The 16,055-nt window shown below is 39.9% G+C and overlaps 1 protein-coding gene across 4 annotated transcripts in view; it reads left to right on the top strand.

Moving 5' to 3' along the window:
- Positions 1–16,055, top strand: part of MSRB3 (methionine sulfoxide reductase B3) — a 192,345-nt gene that overhangs the window by 85,625 nt on the left and 90,665 nt on the right. For all 4 annotated transcript variants that reach the window (XM_055395103.2, XM_055395105.2, XM_055395104.2 and 1 more), the window contains one exon: positions 14,270–14,298. In XM_055395103.2, the coding sequence (XP_055251078.1) occupies positions 14,270–14,298 (29 nt within the window). The remainder of the gene's footprint in view (positions 1–14,269; positions 14,299–16,055) is intronic.

Raw genomic sequence — 16,055 nt, 5'->3', positions numbered from 1 at the left:
AAAGTGTAGAGGTTGATCTTCTTTCGTCTTTTCATCCATTTACAGTTGATCTTCTCAGAGGCCGATGATTTGTCTAGAGTCTTTGCCTCTATACAAGTCAACCATGGATTGCTCTTATTTGAATTTCTTTTGTTGTCTCTCTCAAATTTTAGGATCTGTCAATTATTGTGTCTATCACTAATCTGCTAGTCACAAAATTCTATCATTTTTTCTGATTACAACCTAGGATAGAAAAGAAAATTTCCAGGGAAAATAAGAAAACAAATATTATATGTAAAACTGATGTAGAGCAGTAGACATTACTACCCCCCAAGTCTACCTCATGCTCCAGAGAGCATATGGCAAGTATGTATACAGCGGCAGTGTCAAAGGACCAAGCAGAACCATTGGAATCATCCTCCCACAGTGATACAAAAAGACAGAGAGCCCATTGATTATCATCTTCTGCTGTGCTTACTGGTGGTCTCTGCTCATGTGAAGAAGCAGCTGCTCAATGGTCACAATGCAGATAAAACACTTTGGCAGAATATGGTTAAAAATACTAAGGAAGAATATGTAAATCAAATATATTTTGTACCTAAAATGGATTAAAGTATATAAAATCCATAGACATTTTTATTTCCAGCCAATTTCTAGGTTTGGGGCTTTTATTGGAAGTCTGAAGTTGCTGAATGGCTGACAGAAGAAGAAATGAGATGTAGAAGTTGGCTAGTGTTGCCATAACAAAGTACCGCAGATGGTGGTTTGCTGCTGCTAAGTCACTTCAGTCGTGTCCGACTCTGTGTGACCCCATAGACGGAAGCCCACCAGGCTCCCCATCCCTGGGATTCTCCAGGCAAGAACACTGGAGTGGGTTGCCATTTCCTTCTCCAATGTGTGAAAGCGAAAAGTGAAAGAGAAGTCGCTCAGTCATGTCCGACCCTTAGCGACCCCACGGACTGCAGCCTACCAGGCTCCTCCATCCATGGGATTTTCTAGGCAAGAGTACTGGAGTGGCTTGCCATTGCCTTCTCCGTAAACAACAGAAATGTATTGTTTCACTGTCCTGGAGGCCAGAAATCTGAGATCAAGGTGTCAGAAGGGTTGGTTTCTTTTGCAGCTTCTCTCCTTGACTTGTGGATGGCTATCTTCACATGGTCTTCCCTGTGTGTGTGTGTCTGTGTCCTAATTTCCTTTTCTCATAAGAACACCAGTCATATTGGATTAGGGCCCACTTGAATGACTTCATTTTAACTTAATTACTTCTTTAAAAGCCCTATTTCCGAATTTAGTCACATTCTGAATTACTAGGGTTTAAAACTTCAACAGATGAAATTTGGGAGGACACAATTCTGCTTCTAATGTGAAAGTATATTCTGTTCTCTTTAACGCTGATTATTACTCTAAGTGTTTTGAATTTATTCTCAATAGCTAAAGGATCTTTAAAAGCTTTGTTTTCTCTACAGATATAAATATACACAAGAAACAGATTATTTTAAATGATTAAGTATTATAAATCATACAGAGAGGAAATGATATTGAAATTCAAATAAGGCAGTTAACAGTATGACCTAGAGAAAATTATAGAACCTGGGGAGCCAAAAATGACCTTAACAATTGTTTTTTCAGTCTTATTCATCTGCAGATTCAAGTTCTACAGATGTGAATTTTTATCATCTCATACTCACTTTTCCTCCACCCTCTCTTCTCTGCTTTTCTTTTCTTTTTCATTCTTGGAAACTGCAGAAAAATGTAGATAGCTTACCTCTCCATGGGGTAGTTTGTGTGGAGCAGCATTGATTCATTTCAAATGTCTCATTTTACTAATTAAAAAAAATACAGCTCATAAGTTAAATGACCTCTTGGTTGCTGAACAAGCATCCAGGTCTCCTGATTCATATTACCGTACGCTCTCAAGTGCACTGTGCAGCTCTTTTAGTTAGAGAATGGTTTATTTGTGTTTAAGGACAAATAAGATTTCTATAGGGCTTCCCAGGTGGTGCTAGTGGTAAAGAACCCACCTGCCAATGCAGAAGACGCAAAAGATGTAGGTTCGATTGCTGGGTTGGGAAGATCTCCTGGAGAAGGGCATGGCAACCCATTCCAGTATTCTTGCCTGGGGATCCCATGGACAGAGGAGCCTGGCAGGCTGAGGTCCATAAGATCGCCAAGAGTTGGACATGACTGAAGTGACTTAGCATGCATGCACGCAAGATTTCTGTAGGGCTTCCTAGGTGGTGCTAGTGGTAAAGAACCCATCTGCCAGTGCAGGAGATGCAAGAGGCGCAGATTTGATCCCTGGGTCAGGAAGATCACCTGGAGTAGGAAATGGCAACCCATCTTTATTTCCGGCTAATGGAAAATTCCATGGACAGAGGAACCCGGCAGGCTACAGTCTCCATGGGACTGCAAAGAGTTGAACATGATTGAATGACTGAGCGAACACCCACCCACACACACACAAGATTTCTATATTGTGTAATTAAGTCATTTATATTATTTTCCATTAGTCTTCCCTCTTAAATATTTCCAGTTTCTTCAGTTATTTTTACTGCTATTCTCTCATTTTTTTCTACATGGTTTTAACACTCATATTAAAGTCCCAAGTAAGATATCTATTAGAGTACATGTGTGCTACTATGTCACTTTAGTTGTGTCCGACTCTTTGAGACCCTATGGACTGTAGCCCACTAGGCTCCTCTGTCCATGGGATTCTGCAGGCAAGAATACTGGAGTGGGTTGCCATGCCCTCCTCCAGAGGATCTTCCCAACCCAGGGATCAGACACAGGTCTCCCGCATTGCACGCAGATTCTTTACTGTCTAAGCCACTAGGGAAGCCCATGAATATTGGAATGGGAAGCCTATCCCTTCTCCACGGGATCTTCCCAGCCCAGGAATCAAACCCTTGTCTCCTGTGGCTACTGCATTTCAGGCAGATTCTTCACTGCTGAGCCACTGGGGAAGCCCATCTATCAGCGTAATGCATTCTTTCTTTTCATAGTATTTTGTTTTTACTTGTTAAAATACTGGTATTTGTGCTTGTAGCCACAAGCTTTGATACTCTGGCTACCATTTTTTAAGTTTTACATTTAGACTTCTTTTTAAAATTTCATTTGCCTTATTTTTGCTCTGCTGGGTCTTCGTTGCTGCGCATGGGCTTTCCCTAGCAGTGGGGGCTGCTTTTTGTTGTGGTGCCTGGTCCTCTCACTGCGGTGGCTTCTCTTGTGGCAGAACGTGGGCTGTAAGCGCACAGACTTCAGTAGCTGCAACACGCAGGCTCCAGAGTGCAGGCTCAGTAGTTGTGGCTCATGGGCTCAGTTGCTCCAAAGCATGTGGGATCTTCCTGGTCCAGGGATCGAACTTGTGTTCGATGTGCCTACACTGGCAGGCAGATTCTTATCCACTGTACCATCAGGGAAGTCCCCTATTGCTACCCTTTATTCAGATTTTCATATATGCCAGGACCTGACCTGGGCACTTTATCGTATCCTATCATTTAACCTATGTATGTGTTAGTTGCTCAGTCATGTCCAACTCTTTGTGACCCCATGGACTGTAGCCCGCCAGGCTCCTCTGTCCATGGGATTTTCCAGGCAAGAATACTGGAGTGGGTAGCCATTCCCTTCTCCAGGGGATCTTCCAGACCCAGGGATCAAACCCAGGTCTCCTGCACTGCAGGCAGCTTCTTTACTGTCTGAGCCACCAGGGTAGCCCCATCTAACCTATACAAAACTTTTTAAAGTGTAAATACATTGCTGCTGTTCTGTAGAGAGTGAAAGCAAGATGTAGAGTGTGATGAGCTTCTCTAAAGTCACATAGGATAGAAAGTGGGAGACCTGGAACTGGGCTTTGATCTGTCTGTCTCCATTGGCTGGCTGTTCCATTATCATTACCTCAGTATTAAGCACTTCATAGACTATATTCCTGCTGTATAAAGTCTCCGGATTACCAAGGTGGCAGTGATCCCAGTGAAAATGCTAAGATCTGGTTAAGATGAGAAACAAAAATAGTACCAGTCGAAGCAGAACTGTGTCATGGGGAGGAGGAATTTATACAGCTGTGTTGTCTGCAGTAATTACAGTGCTCAGTGAGAGTGATAAATGAAGAATTGTGGCTGCACTCAGCCGGAGCATTCTCAGTAACAGGCTCATGTCAAAGATCTTCTAACAACAACGCAGGAGGAACTATCTTGCTCTTCTGCTCATGATTATCAGTTTCATTTCTAAATTTCTGGTTTTTTAATTTATATTTTTTTTAGTTAAAAAATATTAGGCATGTAGTTAACAGGCACCTTTTATTTTTATCTTTGTTTTTAGTTGTGGTAGCTAACATGTCTTTAAACATTTAAGTTCATTTTGTTTTCTTTCTGCATATTATCTGTCTTTTGTGTTTTATAGCATCATTGTTATCAAAATATAACAATATATCAAAACATAACATAGAGGTCTAAGTTTTAAACACAGTAAGTAGATAGTTCATGACCTAGTACTGCTATGGTAGCAGTATCAGTTAGAATATGTTGGGTTAAAAGTAACAGAAATACCTACACAAAAATGGCCTGGCAATGCCAGACTTGGCTTTCTAACTCAGCAGGTACTCTAGAGAAAGACTGTTTAGAAATCGGAGAGACATCAGAGTTCTGCCTTGGCATTTCTACAATTTTCTTGGTCTTTTCCTTCTGGTTACAGGGTTGCTGCAGCAGTTCTAAGTGTCATATACTCACATAATAACTTCAAAGGCAGGAAACAGGGAGAGTGTAGGAAAAGGGCTTTCTCCCTAAATCACCTCAGTCCTTTTCATGAGGGAAAACCTAACCAAGAAGTATCCTGCGCAGGCTTCCCTGTACCTGTCACTGCTCATAGCTGGCATCCACCCCTGTCCTTGAACCGGTCACTGACAAAAGGAGTTTAGAATTGCCACAGTTGGCTGAGCCTAATAATGATTCAGTCCTGAGGTGGTCATATTTTTAGCACCCTCAAAAACTTCAATTCTGTTATCAGAGAAGCGGGTGACTGGCGATTACATACGTAACAGGTCGTGTCCGCCACAGTTATTGAACTCTTTTAGTGTGATCAAATAACTTCATGAACAGAGGTAGAATAAATTACAACTCTGATGAGTGCAAAGGAGTGCCTGGTGCTGTCAAAGTATAAACTCTAGGGATTTAATTTAGTCTGGCCACTTGTCTTCAAAGAACTGATAATTAAGCTAATAATGGAGAAACTTTTAGGAGTTAAGTAGGCGGATGGGTTAAGAGATACTGGAGTGGGTGAGGGGGAGGAAGAGAGAGCTTTCCAAGGAGAGGAAGCATACTGTGTTTATGTAACTGAAAGAGGAGCATAAATATTCACTGCCATTATTACTAGCCTCTGGTCTGAGGAAAGCCTTTGAATTACTTGTAGGGGTAAGAAGAAACTCTTAGACTTATAAGTAGGATCCTGAAATATTGGAATTTCTGATGTCTATATTTTATGAGGGACAACAGGATCGGTTATTAGACTTGGATTGTCCTAGAAAATCCTTGGTATGGAGTTGCCATATATAATACACAGGCAAAAATCAGTCCGCCCCTCCTACTTCTTCACTCTAATAACTTTTTGCAGCTACAATCTTTAGTTGACATCCATTAAAAATAATATGAACAGCATCCTCATTTTTCTACATGTTGTCTGAAACCTTTTGAAACATTGACTTCATTAACTTGTAGTTCATATTTACATGAGTCCCATTTAAATTTTTTCGGTACAATTGAAAGTAAGCAAAAAGCAGTGGAGACTTTCATGGATTCCTCATAAGAGACAGTAAATAATAAAATGACTTCAATACACATAGAGCTTTCATAGATACTGGGTTGTGTGTGCTCAGTTGCTTCAGTCATGTCCGACTCTTAGAGACCCTATGGACTGTTGCCTGCTAGGCTCCTCTGTCCTTGGGATTCTCTGCTGCTGCTGCTAAGTCACATCAGTCATGCCCGACTCTGTGCGACCCCATAGACGGCAGCCCACCAGGCTCCCCCGTCCCTGGGATTCTCCAGGCAAGAATACTGGAGTGGGTTGCCATTCTCTAGGCAAGAGTATATTGCCTTGGAGTGGGTTACCATGCCCTCCTCCAGGGGATCTTCCTTACCTAGGGATCAAACTGGTGTCTCCTGCATTTCCTGCATTACAGGAAATTCTTTAACAATGAGCCGCCAGGGAAGCCCAGATACTGGGTTATTTCCTGTAAATAGAGAATAGTAGTTTTATAAACTTGTTCAGGACTAAGGAGCTCTAATCTGTGACTAAAACTGCCTTCTTTTGAAAATCTACAACTTTATTATCCAAAGAATGCATATGTTATATATTTTAATTATTTAAAAAAAAATAATGATTCTTAAATTTTCCTAGCATCCTGCCTTTTATGATTTTAAAATTCATAAAAACATTTTAGGTTTAAAAATTCAAAAGTTTTAGTTTAAGCCTTTTTTTTTTTTTCTAAGTGTGGTACTGTTGTTACAACTGCTCTGACAAGACTCCAAAATAATGATGGCTTAAACATGGTAATAGTTTGGGATTGATATGGTGCTTCTAGAGTGTGTACCATCAGCCAAAGGCTGGTGCTCAACTATCAACTTCTCTCTCATGATTCTCTCATGATCTCGGAATGACTGCTTTAGCTCTAGGAAGCAATCCATGCTCCTGCCAGTGGGAAGAAGTGCAGAATTTCTCGTCAATGGCATAACTCATAATGCTTCTCCTTGCATCCTTTTGACACGAACTTAGTTCTATGGTCAAAACTATCTATAAGAGAAGTGGGAAATAGTGTAGAAAAATTGTCTTACCTCAGCAGCCATGTGCCCATCTAAAACTCAGAGATTCTATTTCCAAAATAATAAAGGGGAGAATGGATACTGGACGATAGCAACATTGGGGCTATATTCACCGTCTTTCTGCAGTTGCCAAAAGAACTGGTTGAATAGCTTTGAGCTTAGATATAAGTATTTAATCAAGGAGTGAAATGTGTCTCTGTGGAGACACAGTTACATTAATGTATCTTATACCTCATACAACCTTACTTTATACATCTTTGTATTCCTACCATCCAGCATAGTACATGAATGAAAATAAGCACATAAGGAATGTGTTTGGAATGAATGAATGAAAACCCCTCTTTGTCATTCCTGTTTTATATGTATTTATGTGAGTTCTTTTTTCACACTGGCCATTTCTTTGTTCCTATCTATATTTTCAATCAGTCAGTCAGTTCAGTCACTCAGTCGTGTCTGACTCTTTGTGACCCCATGGACTACAAGCATGCCAGGCCTCCCTGTCCATCACAAACTCCTGGAGTTTACTCAAATTCAAGTCCATTGAGTCGGTGATACCATCCAACCATCTCATTCACTGTTGTCCCCTTCTCCTCCCACCTTCAATCTTTCCCAGCAACAGGGTATTTTTAAATGAGTCAGTTCTTTGCATCAGGTGGCCAGAGTATTGGAATTTCAGCTTCAGCATCTGTCCTTCCAATGAATATTCAGGACTGGTTTCCTTTAGGATGGACTGGTTGGATCTCCTTGTAGTCCAAGGGACTTTCAAGAGTCTTCTCCAACACCACAGTTCAAAAGCATCAATTCTTCAGCACTCAGCTTTCTTTATAGTCCAACTCTTACATCCATGACTACTGGAAAAACCATAGCTTTGACTCGACAGACGTTTGTTGGCAAAATAATGTCTGTGCTTTTTAATATGCTGTCTAGGTTGGTCATAACTTTCCTTCCAAGGAGTAAGCATCTTTTAATTTCATGGCTGCAGTCACCATCTTCAGTGATTTTGGAGCCCAAGAAAATAAAGTCTGTCACTGTTTCCCCATCTATTTACCATGAAGTGATGAGACCAGATGCCATGATCTTCGTTTTCTGAATGCTGAGTTTTAAGCCAACTTTTTCACTCTCCTCTTTCACTTTCAACAAGAGGCTCTTTAGTTGTTTGCTTTCTGCCATAAGGGTGGTGTCATCTGCGTATCTGAGGTTATTGATATTTCTCCTGGCAATTTTGATTCCAGCTTGTGCTTCATCCAGTCCAGCATTTCTCATGATGTATCCTGCATATAAGTTAAATAAGCAGGGTGACAATATACAGCCTTGACGCACTCCTTTCCCAATTTGGAACCAGTCTGTTGTTCCATGTCCAGTTCTAACTGTTGCTTCCTGACCTTCATACAGATTTCTCAAGAGGCAGGTCAGGTGGTCTGGGATTCCCATCTCTTGAAGAATTTTCCACAGTTTGTTGTGATCCACACAGTCAAAGCTTTTGGCATAGTCAATAAAGCAGAAATAGATGTTTTTCTGGAACTCTCTTGCTTTTTCGATGATCCAATGGATGTTGGCAATTTGATCTGGTTCTTCTACCTTTTCTAAAACCAACTTGAACATCTGGAAGTTCATAGTTCATGTACTGTTGAAGCCTGGCTTGGGGAATTTTGAGCTTTACTTTACTAGCGTGTGAGATGAGTGTAATTGTGTGGTCGTTTGAGCATTCTTTGGCATGCCTTTCTTTGGGAGTGGAATGAAAACTGACCTTTTCCAGTCCTGTGGCCACTGCCGAGTTTTCCAGATTTGCTGGCATATTGAACACAGCACTTGCACAGCATCATCTTTTAGGATTTGAAGTAGCTCAACTGGAATTCCATCACCTCGACTAGCTTTGTTTGTAGTGATTCTTCCTAAGGCCCACTTGATTTCACATTCCAGGATGTCTGGCTCTAGGTGAGTGATCACACCATCGTGATTATCTGGGTCGTAAAAATCTTTTTGTGTAGTTCTTCTGTGTATTCTTGCCTCTTCTTAATATCTTCTGCTTCTGTTAGGTCCATACCATTTCTATTCCTTATTGTGCCCATCTTTGCATGAAATGTTCCCTCGGTATCTCTAATTTTCTTGACGAGGTCTCTAGTCTTTCCCATTCTTTTGTTTTCCTCTATTTCTTTGCACTGATCACTGAGGAAGGCTCTCTTATCCCTCCTTGCTGTTCTTTGAAACTCTGCATTCAGATGGGTATATCTTTCCTTTTTTCCTTTGCCTTTCGCGTCTCTTCTTTTCACAGCTATTTGTAAGGCCTCCTCAGACAGCCATTTTGCTTTTTTGCATTTCTTTTTTTGGGGATGGTCTTGATCCCTGTCTCCTGTACAATGTCACAATTTATATTTTGTTTACTTTCTTAAAGAGGATTTATGAGTAGAAGTGATCAGAGTCCATAGTATGATAGAGGAGTGCTTTGTTTCTCTGTGTATGTATATGTATATGTAAAATTCAATAGAAATTAAATTAACATAGCATAGAACCAGTTTTCTCTAACCCTAAAACTGATAGTATTCACTTTTATTATCATATTTTAATTATTATTAGAATAGTTGTGGATTTTTAAAATACTTATTTTTATTTATTTATTTGACTGTGTCAGGACTTAGTTGTGAAACTTGGAATCTTAAGTTTTGGAATGTGGGATCTAGTTCCCTGACCAGGGATTGAACCCAGGTCCACTGCATTGGGAGTTCAAGTCTTAGCCACTGAACCACCAGGGAAGTCACGGTTGTGGCTTTTTGAAGGTGTAGTACTGTGCCTGAAAATTCTGAAAATATTTTTTTAAGCTGATACTTAAAGTCATTAGTTTGTGAAAGTGTTTCTCTGTACATTATGTGTATTTTTTGCATGTTGACCAGCTTTCTCTGAAGGAGATAAAATGGTCTGGGGAATAACAGTTTCTGACGTGCTTTTTCATATTGCAAATGAGGCATTTTGTAGAGTTTTTGGTTACTGTATCTTGGTTTTGGCCCTCTGTTAATTCACAGATTCATTTGTTCAAGTGTTAATTCCTACTACACATTTAAAAAATTGTCACTTTTCCCATATAATTTTTAAAGTTGATATGTTGTATTTTCATTTTTATTCAGTTCAAGAAATTTTTTTTGGCATAGCAGATCTTAATTCCCTGACAAGGGATCAAACCAGCGTCCCTGCAGAGGAAGTATGGAGTCCTAACCACTGGACCACCAGAGAAGTCCCCTGCTACACCTGTTTAATAACTGTTAAATACCAGATGCTGTGCTCAGTGCTGGGAACATGAAGAGACCCTGCTGGGCTTCGTGTCAGTGCCACATAGCAGGGGGGCGGGGGCAGGGGGCAGTTTGCTGTGCCAGGACCCAAACCATGGAGTTTCTGAAGGTAAGCAAGAAACTCTAGGAGGAGACAGGGGCAGGCAGGCTGCTGCTGGGACTGAGGCGAGTCTATGGAGTAAACATTTGTCAGTGATGAGCTGGAAGAAAGGTGTTCTAAACTGAGGATACTGGATGAAGGCTTTGAAATAATGTGGCAATTGTTGGATTCGGTGAGAGTGAAGGTTACAGTATAGAGGTGGATTTGAGGCAGGATTACCGGTGGGACAGGAGAACCAGATCATGGTGGGCCCCTTATACCCCACGCAAAGGAGGGTGAACTTGGTGTCCTTAGGTCAGTCATTTTTCAATGTTTTTGTCTGTGACCCATTGTAAGACATACTTTTCTACATGATAGCTCATTACTAGACCTGGCCCAACATATGCAGGGCCAAGGCAGGAAGACAAGTGGGGATACAATACAGCTAATTATTTAGAAGTTATAAGTTAAGGCAATAAACTGTTAGAAAACTTTGCTAACCTACCTTGACAGATAAACCTTGTAACAAAAACAGTGAAAACAGTGTGTAGAATAACTGATATCAAGTAACTGAAAAGAGTGCAAATTTTATTTTATCAAGTTTATTTTTATTTATTTATTTTATAGCTGTGGGGCATGCAGGATCTTAGTTCCCTGACCAGGGATTGAACCTGTGCCTCAGCAATGGAAGTGTGGATTTTTAACCACTGGACTGGCAGGGAAGCCCTGGGATAGAGCACATTTTAAATAAACTTGTCTTCCACCTGAAGACTGTTATTCGGCCTGGGGAAATGCAGAGGTAATGGTAACCAGGCCAAGTGGGAGGGGCTGAGACGCTTCCCTCAGCCTTTTCTTCCAATGGTTATGGAATCCGTAAAAGAAACACTTTTCTTTTCTTCTTCATTGAGGGAGAGACTCTTTCATTTCTGCCACAGGGTCTGTACTCCTCCCCACTCTCCATTCCCTGTTCCCACCAGCCAGGCCCCCAGTTCCAAGGCCATCAAGTCCTTGACAGTCTGGCCTAAGGGGCAACCCCTGGCTTCTTGGTCCTCCCAGCTCCAAACTCTTACGGGAGGGTTTGAATGAAGAATTCTCTGAGCAGGAATGTGGAAGAATAGGAAAAGCATTTTGCCCTGCCCTCTTTGTTTCCCCTTCCTTCTGCCCTCAGGATCAAGCTCCTTCCTCCAAGGAACAGCCTTTGGCCACTGCTTGGGCTGGAGACACACACACCGTAGTAGCACAAGCTGACCTGTGAAAGATCCACATAGACTGAGGAAGTCAGCTCAGGGCCATTTGGGCCGAAAACGCTGAGGACTTTGGTACTTGGAGCTTCCAGGGGAATAAGAGACTCCTTGCCTGGTGGAAAGGAGAGTGCAGCCAGAGGAAGGCCAGAGCAGATGTTCTTTGCTCATTTGTAAGGCTAGTAACTGGCCAGTATGCATAAGCGTGGAAACACACACACACACACACACACACACAAATGCATGCACTTCTGCCTAAAAGTTATACAAAACTGCACATGCTCTCAATATGGGATGCATCTGTCTCTGTTCTACTTCATTAAAAAAAAATACTAGTCATAATCCGCTAAATTAATTGTATTATCCACTCATGGGTCAACTTGTGATTTAAGTTTGGAAAAACTGCTCAGTTGTTGGGTGGTGGTGATAATATGATCAGATTAATGTTTGGAAAACACCTGGCAGATGATTAGATGAGGGTTGGAAGAGAGGTGGGGATACCAGTTATGAGATGATTGAGCCAAAGTGTTAGTTGCTCAGTCATGTCGACTGTTTGCAACCCCATGGACTGTAGCTGGCAAAACTCCTCTGTCCATGGAATTCTTCAGGCAAGAATACTGGAGTGAATTGCTTTTCTCTTCTCCAGGGGATCTTCCCAACCCAGGGATCAAACTCTGGTCTCCCGCATGGCAGGTAGATTCTTTACCTTCTGAGCCACCAGGGAAGCCCAAGATAGGGCTAAAGGTGGTAAGAATGAGGATAGAGAGGAGGGGGAAGGTAGTAGAGTCAACAGGTTTGGGTGACTAATTAGATATTGGGGGTGCAGAAGAAAACTAGAATAGCATCATCATTTCTGACTCAAAAGGATAGGAAATATAGCAGGAGAATTATATTTGTGGGAAAAGAAAATGAATTCAGTTTAGTACATGTGGCATTTGAGGTCACAGCACAACGTTCAGGCAGGATTTTAGTGGGAGAGAGGCTTAGTAAAGTGGGGACTGTAACAGGGCTGTTGCGTTTGGTATTAGGAAGCCATTGAGAAAACTTAACAAGGACAGATCCTTGTGTTTCACGGAGTGACTATGTTGGGAGGTCAGGAAAGGAAGATGTTCAGTATAGGTTAGAGTCTATCCTCTCAGTATACTGGCTTGTAAAGCCAGGAAGAAAAAGGGATAACAAGAGTATGACACAGGTTTGAAGGAGGGTTTTAAGTTAATTATGGAGCTCTTCTATACGTAAGGGAGGAGGAACCTGGGGAGACTCAGATATTGAAGATTTAACAGGAAGAAGGAGCAATTGCTCTAGCCTGGTTTCAGGGGAGATGACAGAGAGCCCTTTTGGACATGAGTGTAGGGAATCTTGGAAGGAAGAGCACCTCTTACACAGGATGCATGGGGAGGCAGGGATCTCCCTTTATAGACATTTGTTGACATACAGACATTTCCCGTTAAAGGCATAAGCACCAGGCACTAGGCCGATGCTGTGGCTGAGGACTTCCGTAAGGCATAGGCTAGTGGAGAAGACAGGCAAGGAGACCAGCAGGACAATGTGTGGTGAGTGTTGCCGTTTAGAGTTATGCCCAGAGATGCGGGAAACAAAGAAGTGGGCATGATGCCAGGCTTTCCAGAAGAGGAGAGGACAAAAAGTGAAAGTAGGTTTGCACCTGAAACAGGGATCAGGGACACCTGAGCAAAGGATCAAGCTGAGGACTATAGTGGGGCCAGGATATGAGACAGATCTGAGCCTGGATTATAGTGGCGGTTGTTGATAACCATGGTTGTAATAATCATTTTTTTTGTGTTTGTGATTATTGACTTTGTTGAAGCCTCAGCTGAAACTTTATTTGGGAGTACTTGAGAAAATGAATTTTTATGTCAAAGGAACCTGTTTCTTGCTTATCCTTTCCCCCTTCCTCCTTTGATGACTTTTCTTGAAGCTAATTTAGGTAAAGAAAGCCACCGCTTCCAAAAGTGCTTTGGTACCCTGGCGTAATTTCAAAGAAATCTCCTTTCCCACTTAGTTAACTACATTTCCCCAGGAAAAAAAAAAATCTTCTCTGTCAATGTAACATCCTTTAACAGGACTCCTGCTGGTCGGTTCTTGTATCTTGCTGTGGCAGCTGTGAACATATATACTATTGATTGTTAATGTGTGATATAAATCCAACTGGAGCATGCCCACTAATTGGTTTGAGAGCTAGATATAGACAATGCTGTCTTATAGTAGTTTGTGTAGATAGGCCTAGTCATAGGGTTAATTCTGCTTGACAGCACATCAGCAGCATCTTGAGAGTAATTACCCAACAGAAGTTTTCCCACAGCCAGACTGAGAGCTTCAAAGGCTTCTGAATTTACAACCAGTATTAACCTATATCTGAAACATCATGTTCCCACAAGGGCTCAGATTTTTTTTCTCCTTCTTATTAAATGTATGGGGTTACTAGGTTCATTTACTCTGTGAAGAACTTAGTGAAAAATTACTTGATTTTGAATAATTGAAAATCTTTAATAATAAGTAAAAAGGATAATTTAAAATTTGAGAGTTTTTTAAATTGCTTTATTATATTACTGAAAAGTTAATCTGTAAAGATTGGCTGCCTTTTTTTGTTTGTTTTACAAAATTGATTCTCTCTCAAAAAAATGCTGAAAAGTTAATATCTTTTCCATACTGTGCCATCTCTATGGATATGTACATGTTTAGAGGACCTTAGGTTATACATGCCCTTAAAATGGTTAAAATAAATATGTATTTACATTTTAAAATGCTATCTTACTTGTTGACCAATGTACTGAAATCTGTAACTATTACATCTTTCCCCCCTCTTAAGTTACTGTTTAATAAGCAATTTTTATATTGTAAAAATTTTCTTTCCCTTTGCAGGTCAGAAACCAAATTTGACTCCGGTTCAGGTATGTTTATATTAATAATGTTATTCTGAGTATATTTTATTTACATTATTCTCTGAGGAGTAATTCATCAGATCAAGAACTATTTTTATTTTAAACAGACTAGACAGTCTCTTTTCAAAACATGAACCCCACCTCAAATCAGGACTATTGACTGCTTGGAACCATAAGTTATTAAGATGTTCACTTTGGGATTCTCGATGGTTCTGAAATAAGTACTAAAGACTCAATATCTGCAGAGTTTCATTTTAAAAGCAAAGGTGAAGGTCACAGATACTCATTGCTAAAAACAGAATGTTATTCTCTCAGTGGACAGAAATCCTGAGTAATTTGAAGGTTCTCTGCAAGTGACTTGTCATCACATATGGGTAATAGATACATTTAATCCAGCAAACTGGAAAGGGTTTTAGCCAATAGAAATAGAAATTTGTCTATGACTTATTCATTTTTTAAAATCTGTTTTGCCAGGGAGATGGGTGATGGAAAATGAAGGTCACCTTAAGCCATTGTTTTGGCTCTGTCAAGACAAAATTTACATTCTCACAAACAGTGGCATATCAGCCTCACTGGATGTTTTCTTCTCATTAAGCATGAATATAGCTATATAATCCTTACATTTGACTGTGTCCTCATGTCACTAGCTGAGATTTTCGTGCTCCAGAGTTTCTGATGGTGTTTACAATTAATAGACAAAAATTACCTCATGTTCAGTACAAAGGAGTTATGCCTTTTATCGAAGTATTATAGATAAATAAACATTAATTTTCAATTCCAGAAGAAAATAATTTGCAGAAAAATGTATAACTCGTTGAATTTAAAAGTAACATTCTTACTCTGGTTTGAGTTCCACTATGTTTTAACTTAAAAAAAAGTTTTTGTTTATTATGTTAGCAAAGAAACCAAGGACTATACTTTTTGATAGTGATGTTAAGGAGCTGACATGTTTTTCTTCTTCAAAAACGGTATCTTTTATTGTATGGCTTAATGAATTTCTTCAACTTGGTGTGAGACCCTTTAAATATGACATCTGTACGTTTGAGTTAACAATTTCACTCAATTTAAGAACTGTGATATCAGAATTCTTTCCATTCTGTGTGCTCTTGGGCTTCTGAGTCACATGTGACAGTGATAATAGAAGGTAAACATTTCTGGTTTGCACTGTTGATGATGTGGAGACTAAAGGCATGATGGCATTGTATCCATTCTTTTGACCTTTTTTTAAATTGATTCATAGGAGTAAAATAGGGTAAAATATTCAAAATAGGGTAAAAAGTCTTTGTCATTTTTAAATAGTTTAAATATTCAAATACAATAAAAGAGAAATGGAAAAAAGTGAGGATTAATTTTTACATACAACTGTCTTTTTATCATTGCCAATCAGCCATCAAATATTTACTAAAAATCCACTTTATTATGGTCAAACACCTTAAAAATCAAGCCAAAAACTGGTTTTAACCTACAGGATCTGGAATATAACTTTTAAAAATGAAAAAGTCCACTAGGTTCATTTTGAAGGCAAAACCTGGAAATAGTGTATAAAACTGAAATATTAGGCAGCTATTGTCAAAGTTAGAAAATTTATGTTAAATTTTCAAATCCAAATTAAAGTGTGCTGCTAAATTCCTGTAGTGAAGGTTAATATTTATCATGAAAATAGTTATAACATCTGTACAGGCACACATCTTTCACTGTTGTGACCAAAGATTTTGTTCATGATTCTTATTTTTTCTAAGTCTTAATTTTTTTAAACATCTTTCATG

Source organism: Moschus berezovskii, chromosome 6 (assembly GCF_049115385.1).
Source record: "Moschus berezovskii isolate FMDL1 chromosome 6, NW_MosBer_1.0, whole genome shotgun sequence".
NCBI classification, from domain to species: domain Eukaryota; kingdom Metazoa; phylum Chordata; class Mammalia; order Artiodactyla; family Moschidae; genus Moschus; species Moschus berezovskii.
Note: the sequence above shows the minus strand (reverse complement) of the source record. Positions and strands in the feature narration are given on the sequence as shown.